The 13,272-nt window shown below is 42.9% G+C and overlaps 1 protein-coding gene across 1 annotated transcript in view; it reads left to right on the top strand.

The window, feature by feature from the left end:
* LOC124615417 (cartilage oligomeric matrix protein) overlaps positions 1–13,272 on the top strand; it is a 394,327-nt gene that overhangs the window by 279,033 nt on the left and 102,022 nt on the right. Inside the window, exons 7-8 of the mRNA XM_047143289.1 lie at positions 2,166–2,223; positions 12,862–13,032. Coding sequence (XP_046999245.1) covers positions 2,166–2,223; positions 12,862–13,032 — 229 coding nt within the window. The remainder of the gene's footprint in view (positions 1–2,165; positions 2,224–12,861; positions 13,033–13,272) is intronic.

Below are 13,272 nucleotides of genomic sequence, written 5' to 3' on the forward strand. Positions count from 1 at the left end.
TCATGACACCACCACTAAATGCCTCAGCCAACTGGCGAAGAATTTCAATGGGTGTCACATCACGATAGTGAAGAAAACGAGTGATTACATCGTGTTCTTGTGATGAAGACGTCGCAGTTTCAAACACCAAAATCAGTACTCACTGTCGCCGCAACTGATGCAAGTTTAGTGTGCTACAACAGCGCTGTCATCATACACAAAGAGTGCTCTCGTGTTTTAAGGCAAACCGCGCGTTTCGTGCCTCCTGACAAAAAATCGGAGATCTCAGCACACGCACCTCGTACTACAGCCTATCTTGTTTCTTTCCTGTGTGTGTGTGTGACTGTATCAGCAGTCTGTGAATTATGTAGTGAGTCTTTATCAGTAAACACTTCCGGGCTAAGTTGCCGTGGTCGATCTGCAGAACGTCTTCTCCCTGACGTTTCGTTCTCAACTACGGAGAACATCTTCCGAGGTGAGTCGACGACTGGCTGCTAGGAGCTGGGGCCGCCGCTTATATAGAGATCGTAGGGGGCGCCACCACACGTCACGTGGCGTCGATGTGCAGCTATCTCTGGCTATCGTCTGTTCTCTCGATTGCAGGCAATCGATTGTCACGTGATTGATGCAACGTCGACCGCCATATCTTATCCAATTTTAATCCTTCTTCTTTACGATTAAAATTGTATTGATGTTTGTGGATTTCAATTGCCTCTCTATACATACGTGTATAATAGTGCGACGTCCTCGCTAGCACGCTTGTTTCACCAAATTTTATTTCGTGATCTCCATCCTTAAAAACATGTTCCGCTACTGCCGATTTGTCGATATGTCCCAAGCGACAGTTTCTTTTGTGCTCCGTCAACCGTGTATTGATGCTTCTTTTTGTAGTTCCTATGTAAACCCTGCCACAACTACACGGAATTTTATATACCCCTGGGGTGGCTGGGGGGTGACGAGCATCTTTTGTTGATCTTAGGCATTCACTAATTTTTTTAGTAGGTCTAAAAATGGTCTCTACCTGAAACTTGGCTAGTACTTTTCCAATTCGATCCGTGATATTATGGATGAACGGAAGAAATACTTTTCCAGCTGATGGTTGTTGCTGTCTCCTATTTTTAGGCATTTTTCTATTTGGGTGAAGTGCTCGGTTAATCTCGTTTTTCGTATAACCATTTTTCGCAAAGGCCATTCGTAAATGATTTAGTTCTTCTTGTAAGTAGCCTGGTTCACAAATATTATTGGCCCTATCCACTAGTGTTTTTATGACTCCCCTCTTTTGCCTAGGGTCGTGGTTTGAGTTCTTATGGCGGTAGCGATCAGTATGTGTACCTTTGTAGTTGTGGCAGGGTTTACATAGGAACTACAAAAAGAAGCATCAATACACGGTTGACGGAGCACAAAAGAAACTGTCGCTTGGGACATATCGACAAATCGGCAGTAGCGGAACATGTTTTTAAGGATGGAGATCACGAAATAAAATTTGGTGAAACAAGCGTGCTAGCGAGGACGTCGCACTATTATACACGTATGTATAGAGAGGCAATTGAAATCCACAAACATCAATACAATTTTAATCGTAAAGAAGAAGGATTAAAATTGGATAAGATATGGCGGTCGACGTTGCATCAATCACGTGACAATCGATTGCCTGCAATCGAGAGAACAGACGATAGCCAGAGATAGCTGCACATCGACGCCACGTGACGTGTGGTGGCGCCCCCTACGATCTCTATATAAGCGGCGGCCCCAGCTCCTAGCAGCCAGTCGTCGACTCACCTCGGAAGATGTTCTCCGTAGTTGAGAACGAAACGTCAGGGAGAAGAAGTTCTACAGATCGACCACGGCAACTTGCCCGGAAGTGTTTACTGATAAAGACGCCGGCCCTGAAAGCCTACATGGAATGATATGTAGTGAGTCGTTCCATGTCCAAGCAGCTTTGGCTCACTTGTCCCCACGGAGCACACACAAAAGAGCTAGATACAATAACGAAGCAAAATACGTGAGAACACAATTTACTAAATTCTCTGAGAGGAAGTAAACATGCTGCTACCACATTCTAAAACTGTTTCATACTTACACCAGGTGACCGTGAAAATGCAAGGAGTTGATCAAGGCGTGAACTGACAGGTGAGTATGTTATCATAGTCCATGGCAACAAAGTGATGATGGAATGTGTGTTGCAGCGGACGGAAATCCAGTACCTGCGGAGCTTGTTGGAGCACTGCGACATCTGCCAACGCTGTAAGTACCTCTCTGCACTGCCCTCATTGGTTGTCACAACCCTATAAGGCTCTCTTCATATGTTGTATTCATCCCCACAACATGACTACTGTCGTTCCCATTTGTGATACAGCATTTGCGTTTATCGGCACCCCAACTGAACAGCACACATGGATTAAATACATGCAATATTTCTTTTGATTATGCGTGACATTTTTTGGCTCTGAGCACTGTGGGACTCAACTGCTGAGGTCATTAGTCCCCTAGAACTTAGAACTAGTTAAACCTAACTAACCTAAGGACATCACACACATCCATGCCCGAGGCAGGATTCGAACCTGCGACCGTAGCGGTCTCGCGGTTCCAGACTGCAGCGCCAGAACCACGCGGCCACTTCTGCCGGCTTATGCGTGACAGGTTAAAATGATGTGGCGGTGTCCGATTCACATCTGGATCTCTGCCTTTCGTGGGCAGCATTATACCAGGCGGTTTTTTAGGTTAGAGGGTCTCGGAAAAACAACAAGGGCTTCAGTCACAAAGGGAGCAGGCTGAACACAGGAAGAACGAAGATACAGTTGTAAATTGACGTAGCTGTGTTGGGGAAGTACCAGAGCCGCAAGCGCTAATAGAAAGCACTGATGCTCAAATCATTACAGGCACTGAAAGCTGGCTAAAGCCGGATATAAGCTCAGCCGAAATTTTTGCGAAGAACCTAACGGTGTTCCGAAATGATGGGCTAAACACGGTTGGCGGTAGCGTGTCTGTTGCTGTTAGAAGTAGTTTAACTTGTCGCGAAATTGAAGCAGATATAGTCTGTCTGTAAACTCAAGAGCGAGCAGCGCTTTTGGTGGGGGAAGTGGCCCTTCCCGGAAGAAACCTGCCACTGGCCCACAGGGCCACCCAAAATCAGTTGCCTGTTACCTGTCCAGCGGTGTAGTTCGGCGTGCAGTGATATACGTCGTTTCTGTTCGTGGCATCTCAGTTGCCAATCTCAGTCAGCTAACTTTGTATACTCACTGATATACTTCAGTATCCGGAAGTAATGCATAATCGCCCTGAATTGCAAGAAAATGTGCAGAATACGAAGAAGACTAGATATTTGCGGAGAACGAGCGTTCGATCGTCTCTAACGTTATTACAGCGTGTGTTAAGGAGGCTACACAAAAAGAACTGTTCGCTAATATTACCAGTCCCAATCGTTTGTGCAAACGTCAGCCTCGCCACAATAAGACGCATAAGGAAGGAACCCGAAAACAAGGCTCATGGTTTACTGTAATAGTCGCGAAGAAAAACTAATAATTTAGGGAGGAAACCCATCGTTATAGACAGTTTCACAAAATCGGTCATTCGACAAACGATGGAGGACTTTTTAAATAAACAAAAAAATAGTGGCCACATTGCGGGAATTACTTACTGGCGTGCAACAAAAAATACATTTTCGTTGCAGAAAGATGTTTTACACAAAACATTGCGTGAAATGGGATTTACCTGGAAATACTTTTCAGACATGTTTACGAAGACTGTGCCAAAAAAAGCAGTGCGAATCGAACTAATAAAACACACGAAATTATAAATTTCTGGTTACTTTTTGAACACTCTTCATGTTGCAAGAATTGTTAAGTTTCAATGCAGCCCTTCAAAGAAAACTTCTACCTTTTAGTAGAAACACAAAGTAAGAATAAGCCTTAAATTCTACAGACTGATTGCACCATATCTGGTTCATCTTACGAATAAAGGAACATACATTCATATGAATAGGCATTTGGTTCTATGTTTGTAGTAGAATCACTTCCGTTCTTATGTTAATATTATTTACTCTAAAAAGTTTTGTTTCAAAGAAGCTATCGTCTTTTGCTTTCCTTATACTCTCAAAGCATTTGTCTAAAAATGAACGCAGCCGGGACGTATCTGTACACGGCGTCGCCACAGATTTAAAGCGCGCGCCGCGGGAGGGACTGTACTACGTGGTCAAACAGCCTGTAGAAGCGCCCTGTGACGTAGCAGGGTAGGCAGAGTGGGGACACGCGCGCTCGCTCTTCAGTTTACCGACAGACTATACTTCCTGTAAGTTAGCATGGGCAGAGGTCATTTTTGGCAACCGGAATAAAATAATAATTGGATCCTTTTACCGATCTCACAGTTCAGATGATACAGTTCCTGAAAGGTTCAAAGAAAACTTGAGTTTGATTTCAAACACGTACCCGACTCACACGATAATAGTTGGTGGTGACGTTAATTTACCCTCGATATGTTGGCGATAATACATGTTTAATTCCGGAGGTACGCATAAAATATCATCCGAAATTGTGCTAAACGCATTCTCTGAAAATTATTTCGAGCAGTTAGCTCATGGGCCCACGCGAATAGTAAACGGTTGTGAAAAAACACGTGACCTCTTAGCAACAAATAATCCTGAGTTAATAACCAGCATCGAAACCGATTCATGGATTAGTGAGCACAGGTTTGTCGTAGCGAGACTGAATATTGTAATCCCCAACTCCTCGAAAAATAAGCGAAAAATATACCTATTCAAAAAAGCAGATAAAAATTCACTTGGCGCCTTTCTGAGAGACAAACTCTACTCATTCCAAATTAATAATATAAGTATTGACCAGATGTGGCTTAAATTCAAAGAAATAGTATCAGCAGCGATTGAGAGATTTATACCAAATAAATTAACAAACGACGGAGCTGAGCCTCCTTGGTACACAAAACGGGTCAGGACACTGTTGCAGACACGACGAAACAAACATGCCAAATTAAAACAGACGCAAAATCCCCAAAATTGGTGATCTTTTACAGAAGCCCAAAATTTAGCGCGGACTTCAATGCGAGATGCCTATAACAGTTGCCACAACGAAACGTTGTCTCGAAACCTTGCAGAAAATCCAAAGAGATTCTGGTCATATGTGAAGTACGTTAGCGGCAAGAAACAATCAGTGCCTCCTCTGCGCGATAGCAATGGAGATACTATCGAAGACAGTGCTTCCAAAGCAAAGTTACTAAACACAGTCTTCCGAAATGCCTTCACAAAAGAAGACGAAATAAATACTCCAGAATTCGAATCGAGAACAGCTGCCAACATGAGTAACGTAGAAGTAAATATCCTCGGAGTAGTGAAGCAACTTAAATCACTTAATAAATGCAAGTCTTCTGGTCCAGACTGTATACCAGTTAGGTTCCTTTCGGAGTATGCTGATGCTCCATACTTAACAATCATATACAACCGTTCGCTCGACGAGGCACTTAAATTTGATTTGCAGAGTATCCATTTAGATGTAGATGACATTCGAGCAGGCTTCATGGACCATTTAAGACCTTCACTCTATCTCGGGCTTCTTTCCTTTGTGTTCAAAACTCTGGAAAGGCCCTCCCACCATGTAGCAAAACTGGCCCCTCTGAGAGAAAGGATGTGGAGGGAAGGGAGTTTTTGCTTGTCCACGGACTCAGGGTTAATGTTGAGAAAGAAATCTTTTAGTCTGAACAGTCACTGTCTGCAGTAAATCAAAGCCACGATCCCTCTGATAATGTTTCCACAGATGGGGATGAAACGTTGGGATCACCAAGAAAATATACTTGACCGTAACTTATTATTCCAGTTCACACAAACATCTTCAGTTTCTCTCTCTCTCTCTCTCTCTCTCGTTAATGATACATATCCTAATGAGAACTAAAAAGCTTAATTCGACCAATATCCAAAAATGAGAGCCCAAAATCATTAGGCGACCACAAGCCAACCAACATATTATTTGTGTTATCTCAGCTCTAAAACCTTGATGTACACACAGGGAGCGTTCAATAACTAATGCAACAATTTTTTTCTGAAAGCACGGTGGTTTTATTCAGGATTACAATACATCATATTATTCCCCCTCTTTTGGCCACAAAATACTATTTTTCAACATGACCTCTGTTCAACGCGACAGGCTTAAGCCACCTTACTGGGAGGGGCTGAATGCCCACATGGTACCAGTTTTTGGTCGACATTAGAGCTGATGTCGTGCTGCCTCAATAACCTCTCCATCATGAAAGTAGTGCCTCTGGCAAAGAGCACACTTTATTGGGCCAGACTGACGGAAGTCAGAAGGTGCAAGTTCCGGGCTATAGGGTGGATGAGGGAGAATAGTCCATTGAAGTTTTCTGAGCTCATCTCGCGTGCGCAGACTTGTGTGAGGCCTTGCGTTGCCCAGCAGGGCAGCGAGGTGTTTGATTGTGATCCGTAGATCACATCTAATGAGAGTATTCTCACGTTCCAATATCGCAGGAGTCACAGCAGTGTGCGGTCGGCCGGCACATGGGGGAGAGGTTTGCGCGACCTTGTTGCGATGATAAGAGACGCCTCGGCCAACGACTCACAACATCTGTGATGGTCTGGTTTCCCACTAAAGGAAACTCAGTGACAGCACTCTGCTTGGAACGACCTCTGTTGCAGACGCCATTTATAGTGCAGCCACCTATCGGAACTTCCGGAAACTGTAGGGGCAGAAAAGGGAATATTCCAAGATATTCCAAAGCAAATTCACATTTTTTTCAACTGAAATTGGCAGAGAAAAAAATATGTTGCCTTACTTATTGAACGCCCCTCGTAGAACATGAGCAACTGCCAAAGTATCTTAAAGGTTATATACATCACAAATATCACTCAAGCTTCAGGAAACACCAAGTGCATTAATCAAAGTGACTGATTCTGAGCGGCAGTGTGTCTGAAATGTTTTCCTCGGCCACCCATAATGAAACAGCGTGATTCCACCGCTGGGCATCATCACGGTTCTGACATCCATCGAAGAGGCGTCAAAATGTGGGCAAGACGCTGTGTGTTGGCTTTCCCACCATTTGACACGTCCACGGTGGCGTTGGGCAGAATTGTGGTGAAATTTGGAGCCATTGTGATATCATTAATCCACTTTACACCTCGCATAAGCTTCTCAACTTTGGTCGTTTTTTCACGTGTGTCGACACCTTACTTTTGAAGCGCCGCGGAGCCTGAGGGTGACATCGCAGAGCATCATGCTTTTCCACCATTACAGAGGAAGTTTGTATGTACCATTGAGCTAAATTTCAAACTTCCACGTTGCAACGGGGGTCAATTACATGGTTTCAAAAGAGTGACCCTTGATTATGTTGCGCAATGTAATCACTCAGTATTTGAGAACGAGAGCATTTAGTAACTTACAAGAAGTTTTACACACAACTGCAAATCTTCACAAAACCTCTTCTCGCTGACACCCAGTGCTAAGTGATGAAAGGAAAAACCTTTATCGCTTACTGTATTTTCGGCTGTTCATGCAGTAAAATAGCAGCATCAGGCATGAAGTTTGACTACTACCTGTATTCATAACACATTTTGCAGACAGCATCCACCTGTACCACTGAATGTACCTGCAAAACTACATAACTATATGACACATAGTTTGGGAGATATGGCGTCATAAACGCTGAGATGCGTGTAAAACCAGCTTCTGGTTAAAACAAAGCACAAATTACCCAGACTATATTCATCCAGTGTTTCATAATGAGAGCACTTCAATTTTGCAGATAATTTCAAACCTTTTGTTAACTTTCTCTCGCTTACATGGTTATGCCATATATGCCTATATGCAAATTTTCGGTCGCCCTATTCAAAATAAACGTGTCTTGAACACATCCTCATACAGGACCATTTTCAACTATGATCATCTCCAATTTGGACATTTTTAAGACTCATGTACAATGAAAAGCGTTGCAGATACAAACAATCCCGGACACTTTCACATACAAAAAGCGAAGGGCACTTCTTGCCTCCGTGGAAAACACATGCTGATGAGTAGTGTACTAGGCATGTTCTCTACAGGTGTGCAGTGAAACCAGCGTTCAGTACCTATCTAAAGATTCGGAAAATACACTCTAAGACAAAAAAGACAATGCACCGTGAAGGAATCATCCAAATGCCGCGGAAATAGGTAGATGTGATGTACATATACAAACAAACAAATGATTACAAATGTTAAAAAATGTTCAAATGTGTGTGAATCCCGAAGGGTCGTTAGTGTTATACTATTTAAACTAACTTATGCCAAGAACAACACACACACCCACGCCCGAGGGAGGACTCGAACCTCTGGCAGGAGAAGCCGCGCGATCTGTGACGTGGCACCTCTAACTGCGGGGCCACTCCACGTGGCAAACTGAGTACAATTCAAGAAAAATGCGATGATTTATTCAAAAGAAAGAGCTTCACAAATTGAGCAAGTAAATAACACGTTCGTCCAACTCTGGTTATTATGCAAGCAGTTATTCGACTTGCCATCGATTGATAGAGTTGTTGGATGTCCTCCTGATGGAAACTGTGCCAAATTCTGTCCAATTGGCGCGTTAGATTGTAAGATCCCCAGATGCTTGGAGGGTCTTGCTCGTAATGCTCCAAACGTTCCCATTTAGGGACAGATCCAAGGGCCTTGTTGGCCAAGGTAGGGTTTGACTATCATAAAGACAAGTAGCAGAAGCTCTTGATGTGTGCGGGCGAGTGTTAGATTTGCTGAAATGTAAGCCCAGGATGGCTTTGTGTGAAGGACAACAAAACAGGGTATAGAATATCGTTGACCACCAAAGGAGTCCTGCTACGAAAAGAAATGGCACCAGACCATCACTCCTGCCTGTCGGGCCTTATGGCGGGCGACGGTTAAGTTGGTATCCTATCGCTGTGTGAGGCATCTCCAGACACATCTTCGGCCTAGAATCTCATTGACCAGAGTAGAATTGTCTTCAGTGATGGGTCCTGCTTCGAACTGAGCTCCGATGACCAATGAAGACATGACTGGAGAGGCCCCAGACAGCATTGGATCACCAGCCTGACTGTCGCCCAAGACATGGTCCAACGACCATGAGTGACAGTCTGGGGTTCCATTTCACTTCATAGCATATGGTTGTCATTTGCAACAGCCTTACAGGACAGTTGTACGTTAACGATTTTCTACGTCCTGTTTCGTTGCCCTTCGTGGCAAGCCATCCAGGGTTAATTTCCAGCAAGATAATGCCCACACGCACATGACGAGAGTTTCTACTGCTTGGCTTTGTGCTTGCCAAACCCTACCTTGGCCAGTAAGGTCACCGGACCTCTCCCCAAATGAGAACGTTTGGAGTATTATGGGGAGAGCCCTTCAACCATCTTGTGATCATGACAGTCCAACGGGGCAATTGGACAGAATTTAGCATGACATCTCTCAGAAGGACAACTCTACCAATCAATGCCAAACCGAATAACTGCTTCCATAAGGGCCAGAGGTGGACCAACACATTATTCACTAGCTTCTTTGTGAAGCTCTTTCTCTTGAATAAATCATCCAATTTTTCTTGAATCGTAATCGTTCGTTTGTCTGTACATGTATGTGACTTCTACCCATTTCCGATCTATTCAGATAATTCTTCATGGTGAGTCCTTCTTTTTTGTCTTATTGTGTATTACATACTGTTCAAGAGCTCGTAAGTCTTAGAGTACCAGGTGGGTTCTTCAGTACTCCCACTGAATGTGGCTGTATTTGTGGAGGACAAAACAATCATACTGTTGTTGTACACCGCATAAAACAAATGTAGGTAGACAAATTGCCTGTGGGGCAACACAAAACATAATTCGAAGAATCATGTAAATTGGTCCACACGAGAAGTTATTGATTATTTGGAAATGAAGGTGGTTTTGAACAACTGCACAAAATAGAAATCAGAGGTACACTTAGTGGGGATTTTACTCCGAGCAAATAAGATAAACGGTGTTCAATGGTTATAAAGAGGATGACATGACAGTTTTTGGAACAATGCTGGCCTGTCATGCTCTGTGGCACCATTGCAGTCTTGGAGTGGCTCACAACTGCCAGGCACACACTACTTATTTATTTATTTATTTATATCCCAAAAATCCAATACTACGAGGCACTCACATGGATGTAGGATGTGTCAGAATTATTACAAATAATACAAAAGGAATACATAAAAGTACCTCTTGCAAGAGGATATTTGGTATAAGACAACATACACATTAATAGGTATAGAAAAATTACATTAAAAAATATGGTAGATCTTAATAGCTAAATGAAAGACAAAGTAATGTTAACAGTGATTGTGAGTATCGTAATGCACAATAGCACATCAAATTAGTAAATGAAAAAATCAATTACAGTTAACTCTACTGAAATATTCTTCTGCAAAATAGAAGGAAGTATCTAATAAATACTGTTTGAGCTGTTGTTTAAATTTGGGAAGCTCGTCGATTGGTCAGCCTTTCCTGTACATTCGAAAACCTGTGGACTGTGCTGCTTTGTGTCATATGTATAAAGACAACCTGCAATTTCAGTATTAGTGGTGGTAGCTAACAGGGCAAAGATATCATTGTTAACAGAGAGATGTCATCATATGTAATATTAGTAACTTCAGTCGTACCCGAGGGAGTGTTGTACAATGATTATTGTTCTCAATATACACATAAATCACCATCGGAAAATGTCGGAAGCACCATGAGAGTGATTGTAGTGAAATGCAGGAAGACCAGCAAAGGATGGACGCTTTGTGCAGGGATTTCCTGTTGACTCTCAAAATACACAAACGTAATGTACATACTGCATGTAAACAGGTGGAAAGACCAATTTTTGTGCAAGTACACGGCTTCCAAATAGTCACAGCCAGTAGTCTCATTCACTAAATATCTATGAATATGCATACAGATTGATTTCTACATCTACATCTACATCCATACTCCGCAAGCCACCTGATGGTGTGTGGTGGAGGGTACCCTGAGACCCTCTATTGGTTCTCCCTTCTATTCCAGTCTCATATTGTTCGCGGAAAGAAGGATTGTCGGTATGCTTCTGTGTGGGCTCTAATCTCTCTGATTTTATCCTCATGGTCTCTTCGCGAGATATACGTAGGAGGGAGCAATATACTGCTTGACTCTTCGGTGAAGGTATGTTCTCGAAACTTTAACAAAAGCCCGTATTGAGCTACTGAGCGTCTCTCCTACAGAGTCTTCCACTGGAGTTTATCTATCACCTCCGTAATGCTTTTGCGATTACTAAATGATCCTGTAACGAAGCAGGCTGCTCTCCGTTGGATCTTCTTTATCTCTTCTATCAATCCTATCTGGTACGGATCCCACACTGCTGAGCAGTATTCAAGCAGTGGGCAAACAAGCGTACTGTAACCTAGATCCTTTGTTTTCGGATTGCATTTCCTTAGGATTCTCCCAATGAATCTCTGTCTGGCATCTGCTTTACCAACGATCAACTTTATATGATCATTCCATTTTAAATCACTCCTAATGCGTACTCCCAGATAATTTATGGAATTAACTGCTTCCAGTTGCTGACCTGCTATTTTGTAGCTAAATGATAAGGGGTCTATCTTTCTATGTATTCGCAGCACATTACACTTGTCTACATTGAGATTGAATTGCCATTCCCTGCACCATGTGTCAATTCGCTGCAGATCCTCCTGCATTTCAGTACAATTTTCCATTGTTACAACCTCTTGATACACCACAGCATTATCTGCAAAAAGCCTCAGTGAACTTCCAATGTCATCCACAAGGTCATTTATGTACATTGTGAATAGCAACAGTCCTATGACACTCGCCTGCGGCACACCTGAAATCACTCTTACTTCGGAAGACTTCTCTCCATTGAGAATGACATGCTGCGTGCTGTTTAAAGTAAAACGACCATAAAAACTAATTGTAGGATTGGCAGATGTGAGACTGAGCTTCACTGGAAGAATCATGAGGAACTGTAGCCCACTAAGGAGGAGGTACCTTACAAAACATTCGTTTGACCATTATTTGAGGATTGCTTGTCATTCTGGGATCCTTGGCAGACTGTATTGATAGAGAAAATAGAGAGGATCCAAAGAAGACCAGCACATTTCATCACAGGTTTGTCTAGTAGGTGTGAAAATGTCATGGAGATGTTTATTCAACTCCAGTGGCACATATTGCAAGAGAGTAGTTTTGATCCACCATGTTGTTTGCTGTTTAAATTCTGACAACATACCATCCTAGAAAAGTCAGTTTATTCTTTCTATGTACAACCCACAAAAATACCATGGCGGTAAAATGAGAGAGATTTGAGTTCACACACAGGTTTACCAACAATCTTGCTTCCAGGACACCAATCAGGACTGGATCAAGAAAGGGGAGAAGTGACAGTGGTTAGACAATGTACCTTCCTGCTTGTACCACAAGGTGGCTTGCAGAGTATAGATGTAGAACGAGTCAATCTCCTAATTAACACTCGTAATCATGTCTGTCTGAAGACCATGATAGAACACATATTTTCACTCATTATAACAGTTCCACACTGGCACTATTTATTGCAATGCAGATGTAGATTTAGTTTAATGTATGCACATGATGATGTTGATATACATGTCAAAACGTCAAGAGTTTTATTCAAATTGAGGTTGCTTGCAAAACTTCAAATTTCCAACTTATCTCCACGAGATGGTGATATTCTGGTGTATTTAAGGCTAGTGATAATCTACGCTGTATTTCATCATATATACAGATTACAAGGCAGTGGAAATACAAGTTTTGTAAAATTACTATTAAGTACGCAGTAATGTTGTGAGAGATTTTGTAACTTAAGTAGAGTATTAGAAGTACTGAAGGCTGACAGACAGTGTGTTGTGTACTGCTGACAGCGGCCAAGCTGCGGGAGACGTGCGCCAGCAACCCACAGGCGTGCTTTCCGGGCGTGCAGTGCTACGACACGGAGGAGGGCGTGCGCTGCGGTCGCTGCCCCTCTGGCTACGTCGGTGATGGACGCTCCTGCAAGCCTGGCGTCACCTGCGACCAGAACCCCTGCTACCCAGGTACAGCACTCATGTTTTAGGCTTTGCCTGCTATGCCTACCTTTAGAGATCAGTCTAAGTCATTCCCTTTGGTTTGGGCCTCCTTATTCTCCTTCATCCTATTAGTCTGTATTTTCCATTTCTGGTTTATCCACGTAGCACATACTACAAGCCCTGCAGCCACACAGCCTGATTCTCTGGAAGAAAGTTAACCATTAGCAGTTTTGAATTGAAGGTAATAATACTGTTTATAATTGTGCG

This window comes from Schistocerca americana, chromosome 5, assembly GCF_021461395.2.
Source record: "Schistocerca americana isolate TAMUIC-IGC-003095 chromosome 5, iqSchAmer2.1, whole genome shotgun sequence".
NCBI classification, from domain to species: domain Eukaryota; kingdom Metazoa; phylum Arthropoda; class Insecta; order Orthoptera; family Acrididae; genus Schistocerca; species Schistocerca americana.